The sequence below is a fragment of the Penicillium robsamsonii genome, assembly GCF_028829455.1.
Source record: "Penicillium robsamsonii strain IBT 29466 chromosome Unknown utg000001l_segment0_segment0, whole genome shotgun sequence".
In the NCBI taxonomy this organism is placed as follows: Eukaryota; Fungi; Ascomycota; class Eurotiomycetes; order Eurotiales; family Aspergillaceae; genus Penicillium; species Penicillium robsamsonii.
This window is the reverse complement of record NW_026643219.1, coordinates 5,423,469-5,449,787: the sequence shown is the minus strand read 5'-3', so window position 1 is coordinate 5,449,787 and position 26,319 is coordinate 5,423,469. Positions and strand designations below refer to the sequence as shown.

At 49.5% G+C, this 26,319-nt stretch overlaps 12 protein-coding genes across 12 annotated transcripts; 7 read left to right on the top strand and 5 right to left on the bottom strand.

Annotated features, from left to right (window-relative positions):
• Nucleotides 1-18: 18 nt before the first annotated feature.
• On the top strand, nt 19-2,931 carry N7447_002137 (WD40 repeat domain-containing protein; the record flags this gene model as incomplete). The annotated part of the gene is made up of 8 exons (XM_057226413.1): nt 19-58; nt 118-275; nt 330-481; nt 542-1,494; nt 1,544-1,678; nt 1,740-1,871; nt 1,928-2,223; nt 2,278-2,931. The coding sequence occupies 8 exons, from the start codon at nt 19-21 to the stop codon at nt 2,929-2,931; spliced, it is 2,520 nt and encodes an 839-aa protein (XP_057090429.1).
• A 247-nt stretch (nt 2,932-3,178) lies between these two features.
• N7447_002136 (uncharacterized protein) lies at nt 3,179-4,240 on the top strand (the record flags this gene model as incomplete). Its single annotated transcript, XM_057226412.1, has 2 exons — nt 3,179-3,443; nt 3,507-4,240. 2 exons carry the CDS (start codon nt 3,179-3,181, stop codon nt 4,238-4,240), a joined length of 999 nt encoding a protein of 332 aa, XP_057090428.1.
• Nucleotides 4,241-4,991: 751 nt separating this feature from the next.
• N7447_002135 (putative tetracycline transporter) lies at nt 4,992-6,413 on the bottom strand (the record flags this gene model as incomplete). The annotated part of the gene is made up of 2 exons (XM_057226411.1): nt 4,992-6,284; nt 6,345-6,413. The coding sequence occupies 2 exons, from the start codon at nt 6,411-6,413 to the stop codon at nt 4,992-4,994; spliced, it is 1,362 nt and encodes a 453-aa protein (XP_057090427.1).
• An 867-nt stretch (nt 6,414-7,280) lies between these two features.
• On the bottom strand, nt 7,281-8,821 carry N7447_002134 (uncharacterized protein; the record flags this gene model as incomplete). Its single annotated transcript, XM_057226410.1, has 4 exons — nt 7,281-7,915; nt 7,985-8,498; nt 8,576-8,603; nt 8,688-8,821. The coding sequence occupies 4 exons, from the start codon at nt 8,819-8,821 to the stop codon at nt 7,281-7,283; spliced, it is 1,311 nt and encodes a 436-aa protein (XP_057090426.1).
• Nucleotides 8,822-9,921: 1,100 nt separating this feature from the next.
• On the bottom strand, nt 9,922-11,294 carry N7447_002133 (NUDIX hydrolase; the record flags this gene model as incomplete). Its single annotated transcript, XM_057226409.1, has 2 exons — nt 9,922-10,765; nt 10,822-11,294. The coding sequence occupies 2 exons, from the start codon at nt 11,292-11,294 to the stop codon at nt 9,922-9,924; spliced, it is 1,317 nt and encodes a 438-aa protein (XP_057090425.1).
• Nucleotides 11,295-11,738: 444 nt separating this feature from the next.
• Nucleotides 11,739-14,174, top strand: N7447_002132 (SPX domain protein; the record flags this gene model as incomplete). Its single annotated transcript, XM_057226408.1, has 2 exons — nt 11,739-13,985; nt 14,043-14,174. The coding sequence occupies 2 exons, from the start codon at nt 11,739-11,741 to the stop codon at nt 14,172-14,174; spliced, it is 2,379 nt and encodes a 792-aa protein (XP_057090424.1).
• A 735-nt stretch (nt 14,175-14,909) lies between these two features.
• N7447_002131 (DsbA family oxidoreductase) lies at nt 14,910-15,684 on the top strand (the record flags this gene model as incomplete). The annotated part of the gene is made up of 2 exons (XM_057226407.1): nt 14,910-14,954; nt 15,037-15,684. 2 exons carry the CDS (start codon nt 14,910-14,912, stop codon nt 15,682-15,684), a joined length of 693 nt encoding a protein of 230 aa, XP_057090423.1.
• Nucleotides 15,685-16,340: 656 nt separating this feature from the next.
• On the bottom strand, nt 16,341-18,689 carry N7447_002130 (6-phosphofructo-2-kinase PFK26; the record flags this gene model as incomplete). The annotated part of the gene is made up of 2 exons (XM_057226406.1): nt 16,341-18,174; nt 18,421-18,689. 2 exons carry the CDS (start codon nt 18,687-18,689, stop codon nt 16,341-16,343), a joined length of 2,103 nt encoding a protein of 700 aa, XP_057090422.1.
• A 1,086-nt stretch (nt 18,690-19,775) lies between these two features.
• On the bottom strand, nt 19,776-20,253 carry N7447_002129 (uncharacterized protein; the record flags this gene model as incomplete). Its single annotated transcript, XM_057226405.1, has 2 exons — nt 19,776-20,177; nt 20,245-20,253. The coding sequence occupies 2 exons, from the start codon at nt 20,251-20,253 to the stop codon at nt 19,776-19,778; spliced, it is 411 nt and encodes a 136-aa protein (XP_057090421.1).
• A 460-nt stretch (nt 20,254-20,713) lies between these two features.
• N7447_002128 (FMN-dependent alpha-hydroxy acid dehydrogenase) lies at nt 20,714-22,429 on the top strand (the record flags this gene model as incomplete). The annotated part of the gene is made up of 5 exons (XM_057226404.1): nt 20,714-20,741; nt 20,793-20,851; nt 20,926-22,168; nt 22,218-22,291; nt 22,343-22,429. The coding sequence occupies 5 exons, from the start codon at nt 20,714-20,716 to the stop codon at nt 22,427-22,429; spliced, it is 1,491 nt and encodes a 496-aa protein (XP_057090420.1).
• A 550-nt stretch (nt 22,430-22,979) lies between these two features.
• Nucleotides 22,980-24,242, top strand: N7447_002127 (nitronate monooxygenase; the record flags this gene model as incomplete). The annotated part of the gene is made up of 5 exons (XM_057226403.1): nt 22,980-23,097; nt 23,155-23,682; nt 23,729-23,757; nt 23,808-24,070; nt 24,134-24,242. 5 exons carry the CDS (start codon nt 22,980-22,982, stop codon nt 24,240-24,242), a joined length of 1,047 nt encoding a protein of 348 aa, XP_057090419.1.
• Nucleotides 24,243-24,815: 573 nt separating this feature from the next.
• On the top strand, nt 24,816-26,149 carry N7447_002126 (RNA-DNA hybrid ribonuclease; the record flags this gene model as incomplete). Its single annotated transcript, XM_057226402.1, has 3 exons — nt 24,816-25,017; nt 25,090-25,657; nt 25,726-26,149. 3 exons carry the CDS (start codon nt 24,816-24,818, stop codon nt 26,147-26,149), a joined length of 1,194 nt encoding a protein of 397 aa, XP_057090418.1.
• Between the last annotated feature and the right edge of the window lie 170 nt (nt 26,150-26,319).

The following is a 26,319-nucleotide window of genomic DNA, read 5'->3' as shown; positions in this document are numbered from 1 at the left end:
CGCCAGGTCTCATTTGCAATGAGCTTCGACCCTCTTCGCCCGCGGGGGCGCCCAGCCCGTAAGTCACGCTGATGATCTGGGGAGACTACAATAGTTGATAACGCGGCTTTCACATAGACACACCTGGCACAACGATACTGGCATACACACCTGACGGACGACGGATCATTACTGGTGGCTCTAACTCCGCAATTCGTATCTACACAGTCGGCGAAGATGGAGAGCCCAAGACCATCGACGAAGGTGTTGACGCGCATTTTGGAATTGGTGCAACGGTATGTTGGAACATAAGACCCAGGATCCGCCAGAGGAACTGACAGGGTTGCTAGAATCGGTCTTTCATCATGGGTGCCGAGGATGGAACAGTCTGGAAGTACGATATTATGTCGGGCAAGATGCAAAACTTGCTTGTACGATGCGCTTTGCCGGTCAGGGATATTGCAGTTACGAGAGACGGGGAATGGATTGCGGTAGCAAGCGAGTAAGTACCACAGGGAAAGTCTTAGACAGGGGGTTGGATGGGCTGACATTGGTGGACTAGTGAGCTCACAGTCAAGATCGTGAAAGTCGATGACATGACGCAGGTCAAGTATCTTCGGGAACAGTCCAAGGGAACGAAGCATGTCACATTCGATCCCAGTGGCCGATATGCGACAGTATCTGGAACGGATGGTATTCTCTATATATACTCCATGCACGAAGAGGAGCCGGAGTTGGTCCGCAAACTCGATGGAGTGATTCAACGACTAGAGCCAGATGCCGAGGCGACATCAAGAGCAGTGTGGCATCCCGATGGTACTGCATTCGCATCTGCGGAAGCAACCAGAGATATCTCTATCTACTCAACCTCGGAGTGGAAGAAAGAGAAGACATTTGCTGGCGGTCATACCGGCGACATTACGGCCTTGAGCTGGGCCCCGAACGGATCTCTTCTGGCATCTGCAGCAGCAGATGGATATATTGTGCTCTGGGAAGCAAAGACGCAAAAGATCTTGCAGCGGTACAACTTTGGAAATGTCATGAATCTATCATGGCACCCGGTCAACAACTCGCTTTCATTCACAACTTCAGACGGAGAGCTTTTCATCTACGATAACTTTGTGCCGAAGGATCACGCGTCTTTGTTGCAGAAACCGCTGCAGGCTGCTCCTATCTTGCCTGGACCGCTGGGCGAGATCTCCAACAATGTTGGGCGTACCACACTGGCGGAGCGATCCAAGGAGGCCATCCAACGAGCGGCGAGAAAGGGAAGTCCAGACTCGCTGGGTGATATTTCTATTGGCGATGACCAGATGATGGATTTCGTCGAGGATGATGATGGGGCTGGTTATGCCGATGAGGAGCTAAATCCGTATGGCAAGCGGCCACACGATCATCTCGATGATCTCGGCGGTACTAGTAACAAGCGCCTTTACTCGGACTTCGAGAAGCCCAAGGCCCATCAGCCTCTTCAACCCGGTAGCACACCCTGGGCCGGGAGTAGAAGATATCTCTGTATGTTCTTGTTCCGACTTCAATTATGTGAATTTACTAACTTGGCCAGGCCTGAACTTGACGGGAGCTGTCTGGACGGTGGACCAGGAGACACATCACACTGTTACTGTGGAATTCTATGACCGAGAAGCTCATCGAGACTTCCACTTCACTGATCCATATATGTATGACAAGGCTTGTCTGAGTGAGTTTTCCCCTCATCTTGCTTTTTTCTTTTTGTTGGGATTTTGGCTGATCAGGTATAGATGATAACGGAACACTTTTTGCCAATAACCCTTCGGATGGTAGTCCGGCCACTATCTTTTACCGACCACATGAGACGTGGACTGCGCGAGCCGACTGGCGGACTGAATTGCCTGAGGGGGAGCAAATTCAAGGTAAGACTTCAAAAGACTATACTCAATGTAATCATCCTTCTAACTCTCGTTGTCAGCTCTGGCACTCAGCGATTCATACATTGTCGCTCTGACATCAAAGGACTATGTTCGAGTGTACACTCTTTTTGGAACACCTTTCAGGGTGTATCGACAGAAGAGCCAAGCCGTGACTTGTGCGGCCTGGCGCGACTACATTATGAGTATCGGAAACGGCCCTATAGGGATTGATGGCCATACGACCTTACGATACACGGTGGAGAATGTCAAGCGCGACGAGATCTGCCAGAACGAAGATACTGTCGCCCTTCCAGAAGGCGCTTCACTGCAGAGTGTTTTCTTCTCCGATAATGGGGTATGCTCCATCAAAGCAGAAGAGTTGAAAATATGGAATTGACCATTTTCTTAGGATCCTTGTATCTATGACTCGACTGGCGTCCTACTAGTTCTGCAACACTGGCGCACACCCGGCCAAGCCCGATGGGTACCACTCCTAGACACGAAGCAAATGGCACGTCTCGCGGGAGGGCGGAAAGAAGAAACATACTGGCCAGTGGCTGTCGCACAAGACAAGTTCCACTGTATCATTCTCAAGGGTGGTGACAAGAACCCTTACTTCCCGCGGCCGCTGCTCAGTGAATTCGACTTCCAGATCCCGATTGCCAGTGCTCCTCCGAAGGATTCCAGCGAATCCGAAGACACGGCAGCCGAGGGTGCCCGTTTCGAGGAATTATTCGTCCGTGGAAATGTACTTTTGTCGCTCTTCCGCGACCTTCTCTCGTCAACCAATTCGACGGCAAGCCAGCGCTCTGACTTGGCGCGGAGAGAGCTTGACTTGGATAAGAACTTGCTGCAGATGCTGGCCATTGAATGCAGAGAGGGCGAGGAGCGTGGTATGAAGGCGCTGGAGCTGGTGGCCTTGATGACGGACCGCAACGGTAAAATGCTCGAGGCAGCCGCTAAGATTGCACAGCGCTATGGACGTGGAGTTTTAGAGGACAAGATCCGCGATCTGGCTGAACGACGTGTCATGGGAATGGAAGACGATGATGAACTGGCTTGAGGTTGGGCTTTTTACGAATAATATTAAATTAGCCCCTGAGATTCAGACCTCTAGGCCTGTAGACTTACAAAGCTTTGATAAATTGTACTATGTAGGTGAATATAATTTGTATAAAATTGTATACCAGAGCATCGTGATTGGCTCCCGCAACGTCATTTGCCCGATATCCCCGACCCCAGGCAACTTCAACCTTTCAACATACATGGCTTGACAATATACTAGGACCAGACTGCTTTTGAAATGCAGAATGCCGAAGCTGGTCTATCTGCGCACGTCTCTTTCCAATCAGCCGAAGAGTCCTGTCTCAGGCCGGCTTTTTGCTTCAGTTTCGCACCAGCGACTGGCGCAACCCCGTCATGGACTCCTCAATGAGCCCTGGCTAGCTCCAGCTACAGTTACACCTCTACCAACCACATACTTCTCCCCGGCTTGGGTGCGGAGGGAGGATGGAGAAGGTCCTCGGAGAACCGATCATAAACCGCCAGATGAAAGAACCTTAAAACTCGGAAAGAGTGTGTACTCACTATTTCCTCATTCACTTGCCAAAAGAAAAGCCGTCTAACTAACAATTAAAGCTTTACGAACCCTCTCACCCCTCTTACCGACTCTCTTGTACAACACCTTACCCACCGACATCCTCGCCCCGAGTGTCAACCTTCACCTATTCCCATCCACACATCCACACCTTCCCACTGTCAAGGGACGCACACTCTATCGCGCAGCACTATGGACTGTCCCAGTAGCATGGAGTAGCGTGCCACTAGTCGGAAACGTGAAATTGCAAATTCTCAGCGAAAGGATCGTACGCGCCGGGACACTGCTCGACCCCACGCATCACGGCGACCACCACGATTGCGGCGATGAGCGCTTACTAGTACGATGGAAAACAGAGCCACGAACAGACAGCCGCCCCTTCCATGGCCCAGGCTCTTCGAATCCCAATTCCATCACCCCCTCGAAAACTGCCCCATCCTCACAAAATAGCCATCTCTCGGCTTCCACAAACGGCACCAACAAAGGCCTGAGTGTCCTTCTTGGTGGCGAAGAGCCTATTTTCAAGCTTTCAAAGGAAGAGCAATTTACCGGTATCTTTATCTTCTCTTTCGATGAGGAGGGTCGCATCCTGACTCACACTATTGAGCATGCCAATGAAGCGGACGGCTGGGACCGGACTGCTAAATTCGTGACTCTCACTGACTGGCTCATTGGCAAAGCGCGTGGCTCGCTGGACCCGGCTATCAGCACTGGACTTGCCATGGCGACTTCTCAAAATCATGGGCTTGCTTCTGGCAATGGCGGGAGATCGTGACTACACCCTCATATTGGATCGTACCTCGAGCGAGTCTCTTGTTAAATAAAAAATCCCGGAAGGCAGTGAAAGAATGTACAATGACCTCTTGTGTTTTTGTATTCCTTTCTAGCTTTTCGGTGTATCGTGTATTCTTTGGGCTCCAACATCTTTTTTATTCAAGGGGCAAAGGATGAGCTGTTTTGACGTTAAATTCCTCCTCTCTTTCACTTGGCTTTGTCCGCTAGCAATCCTTGACATGTACTATCGCTACTCTTCTGTGTATTATACCCTATTAACAAACCCAATAAATCGATAATACAATCACATGCCATACTGAAGTGTTCATCATCTCAATTTTCCCGTCAAATCTAGGAAATTGTTGACCTGAGAGTTGCACGCTCTTCGCTATGATAGCTCGGCCATTGGTCACTGAATCTTAAACGACGTCCCTGCTCGTGATTATAATTTGTAATTATCAACGCGACTTGTTGATATAGACCCGTGAGAAAGATCATGGCGCCTATGCATTTCGGTATCCTTTCTGTGGCTTATTTTGGCAGGTCAGACAAGGTAGTAAGAAGACTAAGACAATAACTTGAAAGCGAAATTGATTTGACCTAGAGCGAAAGAGGGAGGTAGAGAGACACATTTTGGGGCTGATACTGCTCTCTTGGGGGTTTGAAAAACGAAAAGAATAGTAAGACATTGGGACCATCTTTATATGAAGCCTGCTTCCTACGACGTTCCTTTATATACATACCTATGTACATTACTCGGTTTTTTTGTGCACAGCAGGCGACTTCAACAAGCTGAAAACCGCAACTGTTACGACACACATGGCGAACCCACCTGTTGTATAAGCAGCCTCACGGCCAGCCCACCAAAACAGAGAGCAGAACAAAATAGGGCCAGCTGCCCTGCCAGCCTGTCCCCACCCCCGCAAACGACCCATAACCGCGCCGCGGTCCGCGTCCTGCGCTTCAAAGCTGCCTAGGCTGTTGAGTGACGTGACGACCGTAGCGGTCGTTACAGCTAGCAGAGAACCGGCAGCATATAGACCCGAGGGTGAAGAAACGTGAGCAAGGCAGAAGAATGAGACGGTACAGGCCACAACACCGGCACGGAGGGTGATAAGCGGCGGGAGACGGCGTACCAGCGTACCCTGAAGGAGGGATGCGACCAAACCCATCAGGGACAAGAGACGTCCGTTCAATGCGGCGGGGCTCGCTGTCGTGGCTGATCCCGCATAGAGAGTTGTAGTCAAGAAGGGGAGGGAGAACTCCATGCCAGAGAAGGGGAGCAGGAAGAGGAAGTGGAGGGCATTGAGAAGGGCCGGGTTATTTGTATGGGCGCGCTTAACGGGAGCACTGCTCTTCTTTTCTGTCTTTTTACTCGACGCATCCTTCTTCTCGGCGGAGATACTCTCGCCCTCCATCTGAAGCGTCGTCAAGCGGGGATGCGTCTCGGGCAAACAGGCCCAAAGATACACAGTCTCAACAAAGATCAGAGCAAAAGACACAATCGCTGCAACAATGAATGGGTTCTCAGCAACCATATCGATATTGCTGAGCGCCGCACCTAGCGCCGGCCCAAAGGTGAACGCGATGCTGAAACAGGCCCCGACTAGTGCCATGGAGGAGCCGCGACGCTCCTCGTCTGTGATATCCGCCACGATAGCGTTGGCCATTTGCACATTTGCTTCGCTTAAACCACCGACAACACGACTGGCGAGGAACGTGCGGAAATCTCTGGCCGAAACCCACAGCGCGACGCTTAAGAGGTTGCCTAGCATAGAGATGAGTAGGGCGCGACGGCGGCCATAGCGGTCAGATAGGCGGCCGATGACGGGTGCAGCGAAGGCTTGGAGGAGGGAGAACAAAGAGCCGAGGGCTCCGCCTAGAAGTGCGATGTCATAGCGCGAGTCAATGGGGCGCGCGAAGGAGTTTTTGTAGGCGTTTAAGTAGTGGAAAATGCGATTGAGGAGGGAATCCGGAGACGGATCTTGCGCGCGATAAAATGATAGAAGCGAAGGGAATAGGGGCAGAATAAATGTAAAGGAGATCTGAGTGTATTGTCAGTTCGAGTAAATGTGATGGTTGGCTTCAGAGGGGTAGCTTAATACCAGATCGATTAGTAGTGATAGTACAACCACCTTCAGCACCTGCTTACGTTGGCCGCCAGCTATAGCCATTGTTACTGGTGCCGTATATACAGTAGAAAATATAGGGAGAGAAAAGCTGTGAATGACAATGAGAAGTTGACACTTATGCAAAGAGTAGAAAGATCATTTTTAATCAGATTGAATATGCCAGGAGCTCCACTAGACGTCGGTATCCATTGCCTATCGTGGTTAGCACCATGCCCTGAAAACGGGGTTTATCCCAAACACGCTAGTAATAGGTGAATACACCCGAAAGGTGTATTTGGTTATTTCCAATAGGTCATGCATGGTTACTCCGCGCTTGACAAGATTTTGTGTAACAATATTACATTACATTGTTACAAGCTAGGCTAGGAGAGGTAAGTCCGAGGAACTCGCAATGGGTATATTACATCACGTGACACGGTATACATCTTAGACCGTATCATCCTACATGTAGATTGCCCACCGAAATAGTAGACCTTGTTCTAATGACAACCCATCTTGAAAGATACTGTTATCTAGGGTTCTTATGAAGTAGTGGTGCACTCATTATGATCAATTTCGATCTATGCCCGACCTAAGCCTGTCCACCGGTCCGTTCACAAGCGCCGATAAAACAATAGCCATAGAATACATATGTATGTCGTGAGAGAAGCTCTCTAAAGATCAGGAATATGCACGCTGAAAAAAAAATTGCAGCACATGGGTCAAGAAGACTTTGGTAAAGCCAGACGAAGAGATCAAAGTGACTCTTCGTGAAGAAAATTCGTTGCGTTCGTGAGCCATCACATCGGATCAGAGATTGCTGAAGCCAGTCCCGAGAAGACAGGCTCAGAAATATCTTGTTGGAACACCAATCTTGAGATAAAATCCCAAAATCAGCAGGTTTCAACTGACATCCTAGGATTGCCACTCTTACTCGCTGGAAGCAGGAGCTTCTGCCGAGCCAGAGCCAGAGCCAGGGCCGCTTGCACCACCACGACCACGTCCGCTACGACCGCCTCGTCGTCCACCACGTCCACGACCCTCAGTGGCACGACCTTCGCCAGTACGACCCTCAGGAGCACGGCCCTCGCCAGCACGCTTAGCATCATTTCGGCCTCGACCACGGTGTCCCTGGCCGTGACGGCGGCGTCCACCAGACTTGGCACCGTTCTCGCCCTGAGGCGAAATATCAGCACCGACTGAACCGTTGTTCAACCCCGCATCAGCGCTAGCCGGGGTAGCCTGGAGGCCAGTATCGGTCTCATCAGGGTTGCGAGGAAGCTTGACCCATTCACTGCTCTCATCGGAAGTAGGAGCCCAGGTTTGCTCCGCAATAGAGTTTCCAGCATCAGAAACCAGAGTCTGTGTAGGAGGGGCCGCCTGGGAGGCCTGGGAAGCCGCAGGCTCAGCCTGAGCGCCAAAAGAGGCATCCTGGAGCTCGGTCAGTCCAGCATTAGCCACGGTAGGGTCGGTCGTAGGGTCGGTGGCGGGGTTTGCCTCCGACGCAACTTCGGTAGTCTCCTCGGGCGGAGCGAACTTGTCAGATGCTTGCTTCACGTCGCCATCTAAAGAGATCTATTGTCAGCAAAGCACCATCGAGTATATTTGGTGGGGGTGGGGCATTCATCACTGACAGGTAAAATCAAGAGGGGTGCCCTCAACGGCATTGACCTTCTCGTCGGCACCCTCGGCAATCTTCAGTAGCGAATTAACTGCAGACTGGTTGCCAGCGTACACCTCGAAGAGAACACCCTCGAAAGCGCGGCTTTCGGTGGTGACGGCATCACCGTCGCGTCGAAGGATGGCCGCGGCGCACAAGAATTTAGTCACGGTATAGAACTGCTGGCGCAGTGCCTTCTTGGAAGCCTCAGTCGCATCGGCAATGGCATTCTTACGGACAGCTTCGAGCTCCGCCTCATGCGCCTTGACAAGTGCAGCCTTCTGAGCAGCCAGACGATCCTCGTATTGGACAACGAATTGCTTGTAGTGACCAATCTGCTCCTCGGCTTGGGCAACGGTGGCTTGAAGGGTAGGCTTCTTAAGCACCTGGGCCTTCTGGTCGTTGTTGATCTTCTTCTCCTCGATCAGTTCATCAAGCGACTTGTCGGGGTTTTCGGCGATGATGGCGTCGACTTTGGCGAGGGAGTTCTGGTCAAAAAAACAGCAATGTTAGAAATGTATGGAAAGAACCAATTGAAATTCAATTTCATTCGATATTGACTCACCAACTTCTTCATGGCATTGCGGAGGGTCCTAAACGGGGCATGCAGTTAGCTCATTTTCACCTGCGTATAGACAAATAGCCACACAACCTAGTTCATAGGATTTTGAACATACTTCTGCAGCTCCTTTAAGTAGCTACTCTCTTGACCGTCAGAGCTGGGACTCTCGGTGTCCTTGGAGACGCTTGAAGCTCGGGAGTTGCCCTTCTCCTCGTCCTTGAGCTTCTGAGTAGCGGAAGCGGGAGGCATGATGAGAATGTGGGTGACACAGATATTAAAGTATTTCCGAAAAGCTTGTACAGGGCTGGAAGAATTAAACGTGATAACGTTGAAGAATTGAAGAGAGGTGTTATGAAGGAAGAATCAATATGCGGGTCGGGAACACCTTTCTTGGTCGGTGTGGCCCACTGGCTTTGGGCAGACTCTCTACGCGTTTAGCGGCGAGGTAAGCAAAATCACAGCATTGTCTATGTCTATGTGTGCAATTTACCAATTCATTATTTGATTTCTTCCATTGTATTGCTCCAGGGTATCATATTCACATTTACCCACAACGCCATAATATCATAAAATGCAGGCCAATCTTACAGTATCCCTTGGCCTTTCAAATCCATGCTAGGTCTTCGCTATAATGACAGATCGAGATTGATCGAGGTTGATCGAGTTTATATCATAGGCCTCTCTATCCCTGGAACTTGCGCAGTGTTTTCTAAATGAACCCCATACTTGTCAGCTATAAGTTCTCACGAGTCTTCCAGAGAGGCTCTAGATCGATCTCAAACAACGCACCTCAGTGACTTTGCGCACGGTATTCGCTGAGATATTCTTCTCTCCAGACTTGCGCGACCGAATCGATGCCTCACGCATTAACCTATGATGTGTTAGCCCCCAGTTCGATCACGTCGGCGGTAAGAACGTGAATCGGAGGGTTGCGATCAGTAGACCAAGCCACAAGGATAGATGGAGACGCACTCTTGCATGAATAGCATGTAGTCTAAGAATATCTATATAACTAGTATTAGCAACTGGAGAGTAGAGAAGGTTCATATCGGGACGATCGCGTACCAGGATGTCGGCATTCTTGCTTATGCTCCGATTGGAGTGGGCTTTGACAATGCGCTTGACTGTTCCTCGTGGATAAAGCTTCTGAGCTGCCATGACAAGTAGAATAGAGGCGAAGTTGGAGATGGTGTTCAATGTTTAATGTTTACCCAAGGATGTGGGGAGCCGTAATGTTCTGTTTATGTAATGTATCTGTATTTCCGCATGTGATATCGTACGATGTACTAGTGACTGGAGGTAGAGATCATCATTATTACTTTATTGCAGTTATATTGTTAATGTACACTTCAACGCAGTCGTCGAAGAATTCGCCAGGCTGAAAACCCAACAATTGAACCAATGGCTACACGCCATGCCAGAAAAACCCAGATTGCCATGCGCAAGCGGTCATAATACCCACGGAGCATGATCCCAACAGCGTAAGAAGTCCCATCTGTCGCTTGGTCTGTTGGGCCATAATACCTTCCCACTCCGAGGCCACCAATTCCCACTTCATTGTGATCATGTTCGACATTCGTCGGTGTGACTGGGAGTGCGGCCGTTTCCCCATCAGAGGCCGTGTTACTAGGGCGAGCACCCGATCTCACATTAAGTGCATTACGCTTCCGCAGATTATAAGTTACAATGCTCACAATCAGCCGCAGATCAGGCACGGTAAATGTTGGATATTTCCACAACTTCACAGTCTGGTGGGGAGGAAGCATATCCAAGAAATCGGCCAGGATGCCGAGGGTGAGGCCCCAGAGCAGCAGCGGACGGGCAGTATCGCTCGAATCCGCTTGTCCACTCAGACACCAGCCCTTGAAGCGTTGGATCAGGGAAGATTTGGATGTATTCTCTTCAGGTATGAAGTCTGGGGTTGTGGTACATTGATGAGTTTCCGACGGGAGCAGCCTTACGGCCGAGAACTGCATCCAGCCCATCAGAGACCGAATTGCAAGACGGGTCAAAAACCCGCCTTGTCGACCGAAGCGCTGCGACATATCCACATATTCCACCGTCCGCAGCGATGGTGATAGAAGGGCGCGCAGAGGAATCCAATGGGTTGATGCTACTTCCGTGGGCTGCAATCGAAGGGTCGGAGGGTCGCTGCGAGTCGTGAGGAAGACGAAGGGACAAAGAACCATCAGCCTGCCATTCAAGTCAGTAATCCAGTTCTCAGCGGCGAAAGTGAATGGCATTCGTACGGTTCGGATCCCCAACTGGTAGCGACCACCCGCTCAGGGAGATTGCCCACACTAATGGTATCATCCGTAGTCAAATCAAATCCGATCTCCTCTGAAGCTTCTCTGATAGCTGCAGCTTTATCATCTGCATCTCCCGGATCTCGCTTTCCCCCCGGTAGGGCAACATGGCCCGTCCATCGGTCCCCCACGCGCGAAGCACGCTTGATGAACAGAACTTCCGGTTCGCCATGCTGGACCCATGGCTGGGAAAAGTACTCATCTAATCGTTGTTGGGCTGGCTGAGAAACATCCTTTGTGGCGTTCGAGCTGGGCCAATGGTCGTAGATTGGCCGTACCCGAATAATCAAAGCAACCGAGGCGCGTTTCTTGCATGTTGGGGGATTTGGGACGTGAGGATAAGGTCGTCGATGTAGCTCGGCTAATACGCCATGTAGGTGATGGGACAGGCCCGGGATTTGTGTAGACTTGTCCATCAAGTTGAATATCTATGTACAATCTGTACTATCAGATGTCAAAAGTGATCCTTGTGGAGGATATCGGTATCGGAGTCTCCCGGGCGATATTGGTCTAGCCCTCCAGGGCTCTTCGTATGGTAAAATAGCAAATACCGTCGGAACATAAATTATCCGGATAGCTGGTCTATTAGACTCTAATTGGTTAACATCAGCCAGCACGTGCGTCTATCGCTGGCTGTCGAACGCTTTCAATCATAAAGCTACATCTTTAGTCTCAAAGCTAATGAGCTATTTTCCTTTGGCGCATATTTTTCAGATCTAACCATCTCTTGCTTTGTCTAATATACTTGTCTCAATCCTCCGATATCTGCTTCCTTTTCGGATACCCTTAATCGGACGTGCACACCCAGTCGTGTCTGAGTAACAACTGCACAACGTCATTGACAACCGGACTGGTTCAAAATGCGGTTTGGGAAAACCCTCCGCAATGCGGTGTACCCTCCCTGGAAAGGGAAGTACATTGACTACACCAAGCTCAAGACCTTGCTGAGAGAGAATGATGTCACTCGGGATGGAGAAGATGCCAGTGACTCCGATGACGATCAATGGACTGAACAAGATGAGGAAGCCTTTGTGCAGGAACTGCTCAATGTAGAACTGGACAAGGTAAATTCTTTCCAAGCAGAGACATCGCAGCAACTCCGAGAACGGACAACGGCATGTGAAGTTAAACTACGACCCTTGGCATCGGCTCCCGAGCAAGAAACCCCCGCCCTCGATGAACAGACGAAAAGAACTATCGCCTCAGAAGTTCTGCAAGAACTTGATAACATCACCAAGGAAGTCAGTGCTTTGGAAAAGTACAGCCGAATCAACTTCACTGGCTTCCTCAAGGCTGCAAAGAAGCATGATCGCAAACGAGGAGCCCGATACCGGGTGAAACCTTTACTCCAAGTGCGACTGTCGCAACTGCCATTCAACTCGGAAGACTATTCCCCGTTGGTCCACCGACTCTCAGTGATGTACTCCTTTGTTCGAGAGACCCTTAGCCATGACATCGTGCAACCAAGGGAGACAGAGCATGGATTTGGCCGTGAGACCTATTCATCTTATAAATTCTGGGTTCACTCGGACAACGTTTTGGAGGTCAAGACTCACATCCTTCGTCGATTGCCGGTTCTTATCTACAGGCCGGGAACTTCCAAGGACCTCGATACCCTCACTGAAGACCCCACCATTACTTCTCTCTATTTTGATAACCCTCAGTTTGATCTTTACAATCAAAAGGTCGCACGAGCACCCGAAGCCGGATCTTTGCGACTGCGCTGGACGGGGTCACTAAAAGACAAACCTCCTATCCATTTGGAAAAGAAGATTGTCACCGACGACGACGAAAGTCGACAAGTCAAGGTACAGCTCAAGGACAAGCACATTAAGGAATTTTTGGACGGCGAGTATCGCTTCGATAAAAAACTCCATCGCATGGAGGATTCGAACAATGGAGAGTCGGCGGCTGCCGAAGCCTTAAAAAAGGATGTGGATGAGCTGCAGTCCTTTATCAAAGACAATGACCTGCAACCCATGCTCCGAGCCAATTACACACGCACCGCCTTCCAAATTCCTGGCAATGATCGAATTCGGATTTCCCTCGATACCAACCTAGCGCTCATCCGGGAAGATTCCCTCGACAGTGAACGTCCATGTCGCGATCCCGCAGAGTGGCACCGTACCGACTTGGATGATGCCGATATGACTTATCCCTTCAACGCTGTCAGGACTGGGGAGATCACCCGTTTCCCTCATGCTTTACTCGAGATCCAGCTTCGAGGCAAGGCCCATAACACAGAGTGGGTCAAGGATCTGATGGTCTCCCACCTTGTTAAGGATGCTCCCCGGTTCTCCAAATTCGTTCACGGCGTGGCCTCACTATTTGAAGATTATGTCAACAGCTTCCCCTTCTGGCTTGGTGAACTTGAAAGTGATATTCGCCGTGATCCCGAAACTGCATTCCATGAGGAGCAAGAGCGACTGGCTCGACGGGCGGAGGAAAACATAGCAGTGGGCAGCTTCATGGGAGACGCGCGCAGCCCAGGTGTTCGCCCACAGGTCGGGTCACCTTATCACCAATACTCTACTACTGGCTCTCCCTCGGCCATACGGAGAACCTCGGCAGTCACCGAGTCTGCAGCGCGGCACCCACGTCCCTCGATCCCAGAACCCCAGCGTCGTGATACCGAACCCGCCCCCGAACCCGCAGAAGAACCCGAGTCACCCACTCGCCTTGAGTCCATCTTTCAATTTGTGGGGCTATCTCCTCCACGCTGGCTTGGAACGGAATCTGTCTCTTTACCGCCTGGCGTTCGACACCCCGGCGTCTGGATCAAAGATGCCGGGCCCGTTCGGGTGGAAAGTAAAGTTTACCTTGCCAACCAGCGAACATTCATCAAATGGCTTCACATCAGTATCCTCCTGTCGAGTTTATCATTGGGCCTCTACAATGCTGCTGGCAAGCATAACCAGGTAGCCCAAGCACTGGCTGTCGTCTACACATTCTTTGCTATCTTCGCCGCAGTCTGGGGGTGGTTTATATACGAGAGACGGGCCCGCCTCATTCGCCAGCGGAGTGGAAAAGACCTAGACAACATGTTCGGCCCTATTGTTGTCTGTATTGGTTTGGCCATCGCCTTGGTCCTGAACTTTGTTTTCAAGGTTAGACTGCCAAGTCGTTTTGTTTCAACCCTAACCTTCTCGCTAACTCGTTAACAGTATTCCTCGGCACTAAATCAAGGCCGCAACCACCCACTTCCCAGTGTACCTGCTCACTCTAACTCGTCGGCTGTTTTTGACAGCTCAGGAGGTTCGTGGGGCAACTTGAATCAGGTTCAGCAAGTGCTGTAATAGTCTTTCTGGAACTTTTTCTCATTTGAAGATGTGGCCAACAAACCGATCAAGTTCCGAGGAACTTTGTGTTTAAAATCTACATGAAGCTTGAATGTAATTGTTGAATAATTACTTTGTGATTATAATTATCCAAGCAAATAACGTATTTCACTACCGAGTGACATCGTGCATTAAACCAGCTTATGAAAGGCTTCCGCCTTATAATGCATAGTGCTCTTTTACTCGCGAAAGAAAATAAGGAACTACGCGCTAAAAACGAGAAGCAGAAGTAAAAGCGCACTTGATCCTAAAGGTAGATACCCGCTGAAGAAGGCCTCTCAATTTAAGAAGCTTCTTAATTACTGAGCCGGTGGAAGGGAAGCACCTCCCCCCCAAAGGCGAAGAAGCGCTTCGGGTTTACAACCACGTATACGGGCTACACTAAGGTGTAGTGGATGTAATAAAATAGGGCATAGAATCAATAGGTGTCCAGATCGATGATTCATTTTGTATTTAATTTAATGGAGTTTTGATTGAGATATTTAAATTTGAATTGGTCGTGTGCGTCACTCGGTGGAATACGTTACAGACCAGAAGATTCGAGATCTCATATAGAACTCCGAATCCTGTCCACGGCATAATGGAACGCTTACAAATCGACTTCCGCCATCAAAACAACTCCCCCCAAAAAAGTACAGAGCAATATTCCAAATTCAAACCTATCACGTATATCCCTCCGATATCCTTGACACAATGACGAACTTCCAGATCCAGATAATCTCAGACACCGTCTGCCCCGTAAGTATTTCCAACCATATACACAGATCTATATCCCAAACTCCTCCCAACTTCACAAACTAACCATTCCAAAAAAAAAAAGTGGTGCTATGTCGGCTACCGCCGCCTCTCACGAGCAATAACCACCCACCAAGCCAAGTACCCAACAGACACATTCAGTCTGCACTGGAAGGCATTCTACCTCAACCCAGGAGCAGCCGAATATCCCGGTGTGAACAAAGCCGAGATGTACAGCCAGAAATTCGGGGCTGAGCGCGTGGACGCAATATTCGCGCGCCTAGCTAGTGTGGGCAAGGGCGAGGGAATTCAGTTTAGTTTTGGCGGGAATACTGGTTCCACGCGGGACTCGCATCGCTTGCTCTGGTTTGCTGGGCAGCGGGAGGCTGAAGAGACAGCTAAGAAGGAGGTCGGTGTTGTTGGTGGGTTGCAGACGAGGGTTGCAGAGCAGCTGTTTCGGGCTTATTTTGAAGAGGAGAAGAATATTACCGATTTGAAGGTTCTTGTAGAGGCGGGTGTTGGGGCGGGATTAGATCGGGAGGTTGTGAAGAAGGTGTTGGATGAAGATGTTGGTGCTCAGGAGGTTGATTTGGAGGCCAAGACAGCAGCCCGGAGGTTGGTTTCTGGTGTGCCGTATATCTCGGTGCAGGGGAGATATCATGTTGAAGGGGCTGACGAACCCGAGGTCTTTATGGAGATCTTTGAGAAAGTGAAGGTCGAGCAGAAGGAATAAAGATGTCAATTTTCTTAAGTCTAGCACTAACTTAGCTTCTACAACCACTCAATTAATCTCTCATTGCACAATGCACTTCTACGTAGTCCCTTCTGACAAAATGATCATACATTTCGAACGTGGAATGTTCTATTCTTATTATGTTGAATGATTTCAATGAATGATCATCTGTATAGTTCTATCGACACGCCGTAGCAAAGTAAAGCTATTCGGCCTATCAAGCAAAAGCGTAGCTGATTCTATCTTGGTGCATTTGTGTCATATCTGCACAAAAATGGAATGTCGAGGTAGAGACGCTCTTGGTGACCTGTCACTTCCAGCCCATAAAACTGGCGAGCATCCCAGGTCATAAAAGTACACAGATTAACGCCGGTCATGCAACGAGTGTCTGGGTCACCTGTAAAATAGAAACCAAAAAAAAAAAAAAAGTGAAGAGGAAAAAGCACTGATAATACACAATCAAGATGAGAATAGGAAATAAAAATCAAGGATACCGCCCAGTGAAGAGCAGAAAAGTGAAGGAAAAATGCAAATGTAGTGGCGACTGTGAAATGACCAGGACCTCAAGGCTCGGCCAAGTAATCCCACAAAGAAGTCATGATAGATCGTAGCAAGTTATGGAATTTTGAAACTCCATGTTCAAATTCAACGGGCATTTAGTGGGTTGTCTGTGCTTTGACTTGATGCAGTTCGTAATTGGGGAGGTAATCGAACCAGTCAGTCTCGGGATTATAGCGGTATGCCTTGAACTCTACCCCATATGGCTTGGGCTCAAGCATGTACAGGACACCCATCGGGACATCGAGGTCAGCAACCTCGTCACGTTTCAGACCACGGAAGTAGGCCAGGAGCACACGAGCAACGGATCTATGTCCAACCAGGAGCACATGGTCTGTGGTGCGCTCTATCTCAACAATGACTGCGCGCGATCGATTGATGATGTCGAGGTAGCTTTCTCCGCCTGGTCCGGGGTATCGGTAGAAGAGCTTATCTCTCTTGCGGTGGGCATACTCGTCGGGGTACTGGTCTTGAATTTCCTTGTATGTCATGCCTTCCATCCTGCCGGAATGGATTTCGTCCAGCATCCTCATCTGTTTAACATCGTAATCCTCTTCGTTGAAGTATTCGGCTGTTTGAACGGAGCGCTGCATCATTGAGGACCAGACACAGAAGTTGCGCGGCCCTTCCCGAGGAATATATGATGGGTTGGGAGGTGTGCTGTCACCAGGTCGAGGCGGGAAGTGAGCGAGAAGGTCTTTCTGTCGCTGATATGCCTCCCACTGCTGCCGTTGGTGATCCACAAAGCGAGCCAACGCCTTGGCGTACCTTCTCCCGTTCTCGCTAAGATCAGAGTCACCTCCGATGCGGCCTGCAGCATCGTCCAAACTTTCGCCGTGCCGTGTGATCCAAATTTGGCGTGGAGAGAGATTGAAATTGAGCAAGTAATAGACGACTTGAGAAGCAAGGAAACCATGAGTCTGGTGAGCAACGACTTTACGACCGACGTCGATCATCTGGATGTAAGCCATACGATGCTTCTCCTCATATTCGCCGAGGGGTACGTAAGACTTTTCGTATAGCGCAACACGCTTCTTGAAATCCTCGAGTGCCTCGGTTGGGTCCTGGCCTTTGTAGTCGGGACCAGAAAGTTTCAAACGCATATTAGCCTCAAGCAAATCTTGATCCACGCAGCTACTTTCAAGAAACAGGATGTTTAGCTCGGGGCCAGCGCGATTGCGAATATGGTCAACAATCGCTTTGCGGCGTTCCATAGTGCTGTTGGTCGCATCAAGGATACCAATGCTGCCACCTTCCTCCAAAATATAGTCAAGCAACTCATCAAGAGTATCCAACGCGACCTGCTCTCTCATCTTGACGGCACGCTGATTTTGGGGGTCAAAGAAGTTGGCAGTTTGGTCCATTGGCTCAGGGGAAGCTTCATTGACGGCTTCTTCATTCTCACGAGATTGCGCAGGGCCCGCATCGACCGAGGGCACAACAGTGCTTCCGTTTTGAGAATCCTGTTCGGGCTCTTCTCCATTCACGAGAATCTTGGCAGGCACTACGGGAGGAGGAAGCGGTGCCTCGTTCTCTGGCGGGGAAACGTCTGCTGGGTTCAAAGTGGTGCCAACGCTGGCACTCAACCGGCGCACTGAGTCAACGAGATCCTTGTGGAAAGCACTTGGTTTCCGACCCTGGCGATCAAGTGGGGCAGGCGATGGGGACTTTCCAGCAGCTACACGACGGCGCTGTCCAACATTGAAGATTTCGGTGTCATGTTGAAGCCAGTTCAAGTAGCGGGCCAGCTTCTTGGTGATATAACTTTTTCCTCGGGCTGGGAGGCCGACCATGACAATGACAAGTTTTGCACCAACATCCCGCTGAGCAATGCGGCCATCCGGTGACACCTTAGATTTGGTCAATCCGGGAATATCGAGAGTAGTTGCTCGCACTCGACTGGGAGTACCAGGAGGGTGATAAAGGCCCGATCTACAAGTATCATATTAGTCACAGTTTGCCAAGCGCATCCAAGCGAGTCATAAGACAGCAAACGTAAAAACAACGGGCTAGGGGTTGGCTGGAGTCCGGGGTAAGGTAAGATAAGCTCAAAATAAAGAGCCTCGGAACAGGACTGATCCCTCTGTCTCATGTTGCCGATCAAGCTAGCCTCGTTTTGATAGGCCCATAGTAAAGTCCAAAGGTTCTAGACAGAAAAAAAAGGGAAATAAGACTCACATCTGTGGAGACGGGGGTGCGGTAGAAACCGGAGTGTCTGTCAAAGCCGTTCCGATTCCGCCCTTGAGCGGCAGTGAAGATTTGTGGGAATCGGAATGCAGGTCATTACCTAGCGCTCGGTTGACCACAGTTTTCGGAGGCATAAGAGCTCCTTCTTTTCCCGATCCCGAACCATTAGACGTGCCGTTGGGGTTTATATTATTTCTCTGATCCCCCGTCTCGGTGGCCGACGTCATGGCCGACCGGGCAATGCTAGAATGTTGCGCCATCCCCCGGGGGGATAATTTTTGTTTGTGTGCTTGATTAAAAAAGGCGTTGCTCTTTTTCAGAGCTTTCTCACAGAGTCGAGTTGACAAGGACTTGTGTCATGGGCAACTCGAAGAAAAAAAAAAGATGGTGAGAGGGGGAGAGAAAAAAAGTGTCGGAGGTTTGGATGAGTCAACCAACGGGAACACCGGGCACTTGTGACCTGAGATATTCCAAAGGAAACTTGAGATATTCAAGGGGTTAAAAGAGGTTGGGGTTTTTTGGGGGGGGGAATCTGGGGTTCTTTTTTGCAAGGATATCTATTTGATGGGGGGTTTTTTTTTTCAGCATGTGGGAATACAATATCAAGGTGCCAAGAACATCAAAGGAGTCAAGGAACCATTCAAATCGACCTCAAGTGAGAAATGCCTTGAAATGATGAAATCACGCAGGTTAGACTTAGTCCATAGGGTGGATCGATGGCTTAAAGATCGCCCATATATGATGTCAAAGGATATACAGAGGGGAAAGATAAATGGGATTTAGATGGAGATATCAGGATATTCAGATATTCGGATCAGCTCCAGGATTATAAACAGCTCTTATAGATATATTGATGGGTCTCACAAAAATTTTGCATCTGTCCTATCTTCAATAGAGAATGCTTGGCTAAAAGCACAGTACATACGGAGTACAGGTTAAACATGGAGTATCGAAATATACTCAATCTCACCCCCTGTGCAATCTACTCTCACTTATACGGTCAATCCACCTCAGTTCCAGACATGGCACAACAAAAGTACACATACTCGAACTCAGCCTCCATATTGGAAGCTTGTGTGACCTGAATCTCACCGCTCGGGCTGATCCATACTCGGCATCCTTGGCAAGTTTCGATACAACAGATTGATCTCCGACCAACTGTAGGCGTCGGTTGCTGCACGCTGATCTCCGCTGCCGTAAGCCAAATGGTACTCCGTACATATACCGTGGTCAGGTGCGGAATCCTTGGCGCTTGGCGGTAACGCAGGGGGGTATCACAGATGCCTAGATAGCCTCCAGGGATATTGGATACGGTGTGGATTGCGTGCAACGCAGAATGTTTCTTATCAGTTGCTCAAGTTCAACGTCAAGCCAATCAAGCATGCATATGCTGCAATACTCAGTGCTGTCAAGACCAAGACCGCATTTCCACTGGTACGGAATTTGTGCCGATGGATTCCATCCTCCCCTACTTCGGAGAAGAACTGTCTGTTTCCCTGCGAGCGACGGAAAAGTCCGATGATGAGAACACCCGTGCCATATATCGCGAACAGAGCCCCAATACTGTAGAACTCGGCGGTGAAAATCTTGAGTACGACGAGGGCGAAGGAGAACTGAGAAAGAGCGGTTCGGACATAGGCCCCCTCAAAGGTGCGTTGAGCCGCGCGCACCTCAACCATTTCATCTGAGGTCAGCACTGCCGAGCGGGCTCGGTGCATTCGAAGGCGATAACGATCCCCTGCACGACGCTGAGACAGTCAGACTACATGGTGAGGTACGGGATGAAGAATATGGGGTAGATGAACTTCTACACACCTCAAACATTGCGAAAGCACCACACTTAAGAAATATGTTAAGAGTGTATTAAAAGCGGAATGATATCCGAGCTTTAACATTTCAAGGAAGTTGGGTTCCGGAGAGGTGAGAGTCCTGGCGGCCGGGGCCCAGGGGAGATGCGGATGACTTAGCCCTCACGTGGACTCATCTTTAGATATCAAAGTACCTATAGGTACGGAGTAAACATACATGCATTCTACTTTCTCTTTCTAAAAATGATTTACATCTACGATTCATATTTTCCACCAATAACGTGGACTCAATTCTAATTCCTCGGTCGGCAATCCAAATCGCCCAACGAGGAAAAAGCGGCTATCGGCGTTCCCCACACTCTCTCCAAGTTGCGTCTCCAATTCTTTCCCGCTTACCCTCTCTCCCTCTCTCTCTCTCTCGAATACTCCAGACCGTCCATAGGCACTATCATCCAATTCACTCTTGCGCGGTGAGAATGGCCAAGGTCTTCGATGCGATAGAAGGTATGTGTTCCGCACCCCCACGCGGGATATTTCGACTGACTGGAGAAATAGTCGCAAAGCACAACACTCCTGAAAGTTGTTGGGTAGTTCTATACGGCAAGGTCTATGATGTACGGTTTCATACTATAAGACCCTCATCATGTATTTCATATACCTTCGCCGGCTTCATCTAACTCTTATCTAGGTCACCGATTTCCTGGGCAGCCACCCCGGTGGTGCAAAGATCATTTTGAAACTTGCTGGCCAGGATGCCACCGAGGAGTATGATCCTATCCACCCACCAGGCACGTTAGAGGAGGGACTTAAGCCCGAGGCATGCTTAGGAACAATTGATGCCAGCACCTTACCAAAGGAGGAGGCATCCACCGAACCTCAGGAAGAGATTGAGGGTCCACCGCCTATGGAGAACCTTCTCAACTTGGACGAGATTGAGGATGTTGCTACCAAGCAAGTGAGCAAGAAGGCTTGGGCGTACTATTACTCCGCATCCGACGACAAGATCAGCAAAAACTTCAATAATCAGGTTTACCGGTCCATTCTCTTGCGACCTAGAGTCTTTGTGAATTGCACAAAGTGTGAGCTGGACACAACCGTTCTTGGATATAAACTTGAGACTCCTGTTTACGTGTCTCCCGCGGCGATGGCCCGTCTAGGTCACCCATCTGGCGAGGCCGGCATCGCAGAAGCATGTCGTAGCTTTGGAGCCATGCAAATCATCTCCAATAACGCTTCCATGACACCAGAGCAGATCGTCAAAGACGCTGCTTCGGATCAAATCTTCGGCTGGCAGCTTTATGTTCAGATTGACCGCAAAAAGAGTGAGACGATGCTTGCACGCATCAATAAGCTCAAGGCGATCAAGTTCATTGTCCTTACCCTCGACGCCCCGGTTCCAGGAAAGCGCGAGGAAGATGAGCGAACCGGTATGACCGGACAGACCGCTGCCGTGCCTAGCGGCGTGAAAGCCGCCGAGCGCTCGTCGGATGATACCCCCAACCCAACTCAAGGATCTGGAGGTGTCGGCCAGCAATTGTTCGCAGGCACCGATCCTTCCCTGACATGGACGAAGACTTTGGCTTGGCTTGCCACTCAGACAGATCTGCCTATTGTCTTGAAGGGTCTGCAGACTCACGAAGATGCATACCTCGCCTCGCTCCACGCACCTCAAGTTAAAGGTATCATTCTCTCCAACCACGGAGGACGCGCTGCGGACACTGCCCCTCCGGCGGTTCACACTCTCTTGGAGATTCGGAAATACTGCCCCGAGGTCTTTGACAAGATCGAAGTATATGTGGATGGAGGTATTCGTCGTGGCACAGATGTCGTCAAGGCTCTCTGCCTAGGCGCGAAGGCAGTTGGCCTTGGACGCCCGGCTCTGTGGGGCTTAGCGGCGGGTGGAGTCGACGGTGTTCGTCGAACATTGCAGAGTAAGTGGACTGGACATTTGATGTGTTTCTGTTTCTAACTCTGTGCTAGTTCTGAATGATGAAATCAAGACATGTATGCGGCTGCTTGGAGTGGAACGGATTGATCAACTAGGGCTCCAACATGTAAGTGTTCTCTCATCACTTCCTCTTTTGGTCTACTAACTCTTCTCTTAGATCAATACCCGCGTTGCTGAACAGCAGATCTACGCTGGTCCTACTAGTCTCGAAGCTTTACGGCGCGCATTCCGTGCGAGACTGTAGAGGGAGCACCCAAAGTTATATACTTTGAATGTAAAACTTGTTTGTCTCGAATATAACCTAACCTAGATTCTTATCCCTTACCATTCAACTCCAATAATGTTTCCAAAGACTATGTTGGCCGTTGGGCCACTATATCGCCACCCTGACTCATCTCCACTACAAAAGTGGTCCCAAAAACAAAAAATAGTTTCCCTGGGAATCGAACCCAGAACCTTTCCGGAACACTTGCTTGAAACAATTGTTAACGGAAAATCATAACCGCTAGACCAGGAAACTGATTGATGTAGGACGAGACCTCTTAGGGCATTATGAGAGCAGAAAGCAATCTTTTCTGATCAAAGAGCCCTAGTTATTGAATTAAATAACTAGTTACATAGATATATAACTATCTATAAATATATCTCATAATCTCCCGAGGTTATCCATTTTAATTATTGATTATTTATAAAACCGAACCGTTAGTAATATCCTCCACACGGACTTATCTTATTATATACTCCCCCGCATCTTACAGTAAGACTGTTCCTTTTCATATCTCCTCGATATTACAATGGCAAACATCCTGCAATGGTTTCCTCGTACAACCGCTCCATTCATTGCTAATGCCCCAATGTTTGGATTTGCCGATGCCAGCCTGGCAACTGCAGCCACAAAGGCCGGAGGATTCGGTATGATACAACTACCTGGTTGCAGAGAGTTGCAGACATTATACTGATCATTTATAGGATTCATTGGCGGAGGCTTTGATTTTCGAACTGAATCTACCCAGCTTCGAGGCCTGGATACTCAATTGGCCAATGCCCGTTCTATCCTTAGTTTGACCGATGATCAGCCATTGCCGCTCGGTGTCGGTTTCATTACTTTCCAGCCAGACGGGCTCATTGAAAATGCCATTCCCGTACTCCAGAAGCATCGAGTAGCAGCAATCTGGCTGTCCTTTCCTCGAGCTGACGCTGATCATCTTCCGATCATACAAGCCATTCGGAAGGCCCAGGGGAGTGACTGGGATATCAAGATATTTGTCCAGGTAGGGACTGTCAAAGCTGCAGAAGAAGCACTTCAGCAGGGAGTAGATGTTCTGGTGGTTCAAGGAACCGATGCAGGGGGGCATCAGTGGGCCCAGGGTGCTAGTTTGATATCCCTCTTGCCTGAGGTGCGAGATCTTCTATCGAAGGCTCGGAATACAACCCCTGCTATCTTGGCAGCTGGTGGCATTGTGGACGGGAGGGGCTGTGTTGCAGCTCTCGGCCTAGGTGGGTTGTTCCGTATTTCATTGTTGCAGCTGATTAACAAAGATAGGTGCCGATGGGATTGTCATGGGCACAAGGGTAAGTCTTGCCTCTTCTTATATACATGGACCATTACTAATCGAATCCAGTTCGTTGCAACCTCGGAATGCCCTGCGCCGTCTACAATTAAACAGACCATTATATCGACGAGCGATGGCGGAGCTTCAACCATCAAGTCCATCCGACATGACGTGTTCCAGTCAACCGATGTATTTCCGAGACAGTATGATGGCAGGGCTATTATCGGTGTTAATTACGAAGATTCCCGGCAGGGGATTAGTGACGAGGAAATCATCCGACGATACAATGAGGCTAAAGAAGCTGGCGAACATCAACGGAGGACTGTATGGGCGTGAGTATTCCGGGTCTATATTGCGTGTATCCCTTTGACTTTTTGTATTAATGGTTTCAATAGTGGTGCGAGTATCGGAAGTATCAATGCGATAGTCTCTGTTGAGCATGTCATACGGTCTACTCAGCAGGAGGTGAAGGTGGTGTTGGAGCGATTGAAGGCTGGGCATTAGCTTTATATACCTGGTATCTTGTTCAATCTTGTTCCTTTTATTTGGGTATTAAATCAAGATATTGATCTTATAGCTGCACTATGTACTGGTATAATATATATATATATATATATATAAACACTAGAATCAACACAAGCACCATGAAAACAAGCTCATCCAACTAAGTAGCAAATTAGACATAATATCTTTTCTCTCAAAATTAGAAATTGTTAGATCGAGATCGTCAAGCGCTGGCATCAGGCCGAATTGAGTAACCCCCCCCCCCCTTCCACCCCTCTTTATTCTCTCAATTCTCATACCCTAGACCTTCGACCTTCTCTACTTCTCATTTTTCTCTCTTACAACTATACGCCCCTTAACAAAATCAAGATTCACCGCCCTGTTTGGTCAGCCTTGAAGTTGGGACCTTGGTGTTCCCTTCTGAGCTGCCCGCGATTTATTCGATTGATTCCTGTCCGCCCAGCCACGAATACAAACTGTGAATTTCGAACTGAGACCCGCAAGAGCCTATTCCCTACCATTACCACCCTCGAAATCCTCGAATTGACCCCTAGCGACAATCAATCCACCGCAATGAATAAGACTACACCTTCGCCGAGCCCTGTCCCCAAAACCTCGCCAGGCTCGAAACCCTCTCCCTCGCCGACCGCAGGCACAAAGCGCAAGAGAAATACCGGGGCCAAATATTATGCTGTCAAGGCGGGCCACAAACCGGGTATCTACTATGGGTGGGATGACTGTCTGGCTCAAATAACGGGATTCAAGGGAGCGATTTGTGAGTGCACTCCTCGCAGATCTTCCAATAGGCGCGCCGATTTAACCAGAGACTGACACCTAAGCTCTATAGTCCAATCGTTTCCCTCACAAGAAGAAGCCAACGCGTTTTTGAACGGTATCAAGCTTCCTGCCGCGTCGCAGAGCTCGGAGAACACACGATTCTATGGAATCCAAAGGGGCCGGGTTACCGGAGTATACACAGACTGGACAACGGCACAGGAGCAGATTCGTGGGTTCCCGCGACCTCGATATCGCAAGTTCTCCACTCGCGAAGAGGCAGAGGAGTTTGTACGGGAAGGACAGTCCAAGCCCCCAGTCGGGTTCGGCGTGGCAACTGGGCCTTCGGGGCCTCATGGAATAACGACTGAAAAACAGAAGGATGCAGAAGGGGTCGAGTTTGCGCCAGGCGACGGTCCATTGCCGACAGGGGCCGAGGATGGGTTTGACCCCAACGTCCTCCTAGACCCAGCCACTGGTAAGGTGGTGTACAAGACTGCCCCCCAGATGGCAGCGACAAAAACACAATCAACAGGTATCCCAGGGATGCTCCGGATATACACCGATGGGAGTTCATTAAGGAATGGCACCCCATTAGCATCGGCCGGGGTAGGGGTATTCTTTGGGCCTGGGGATTCAAGGTTCGTACTTTTGCCCGTTGGACTACTGTTTAACCACGCCTTCTAACTTCCGTCACTTATCCCAGCAGAAACGTATCGGAGCCACTAAAAGGCAGTCGTCAAACGAACCAGCGTGCTGAATTAACCGCGATCCTTCGGGCGATTGATATTGCCCCTCGGCACCGAGATGTAACCATAATCACCGACAGCCGATATTCGATTGATTGCGTTACCGTATGGTTTATCAACTGGCGCCGCAACAATTGGATGACTCGGGACAAGAAGCCGGTTGAGAACAAGGATCTAGTTGAGTCGATCCTGATCAAAATCGAAGAACGCAATGACCTCAAGGTGAAGACCCTGTTTGAATGGGTTAAAGGTCATAATAAAGACCCCGGCAACGAAGAGGCCGATAAATTAGCCGTCAATGGAGCCCAAAGGGGGGTATCTGCTAAGGCAGAGGCGCTGCATGTGGCCCAAGAGGTGCCCGATGAAGTGTTTGAAGATTTTTAAGCATTTACATTGCAAAATAAAGAGAAAATCTTGCATCTAATGGAGAGAATAGTAATGTGTAGTAAATAAATGTAGTGGACATCGTAGGGTGCCAAGACCACTAGAACCCCAGGACATTTTCCACAACCTCAAAAGACTCTTCTCTTTTCATCATCACGTCTTCACCTCTA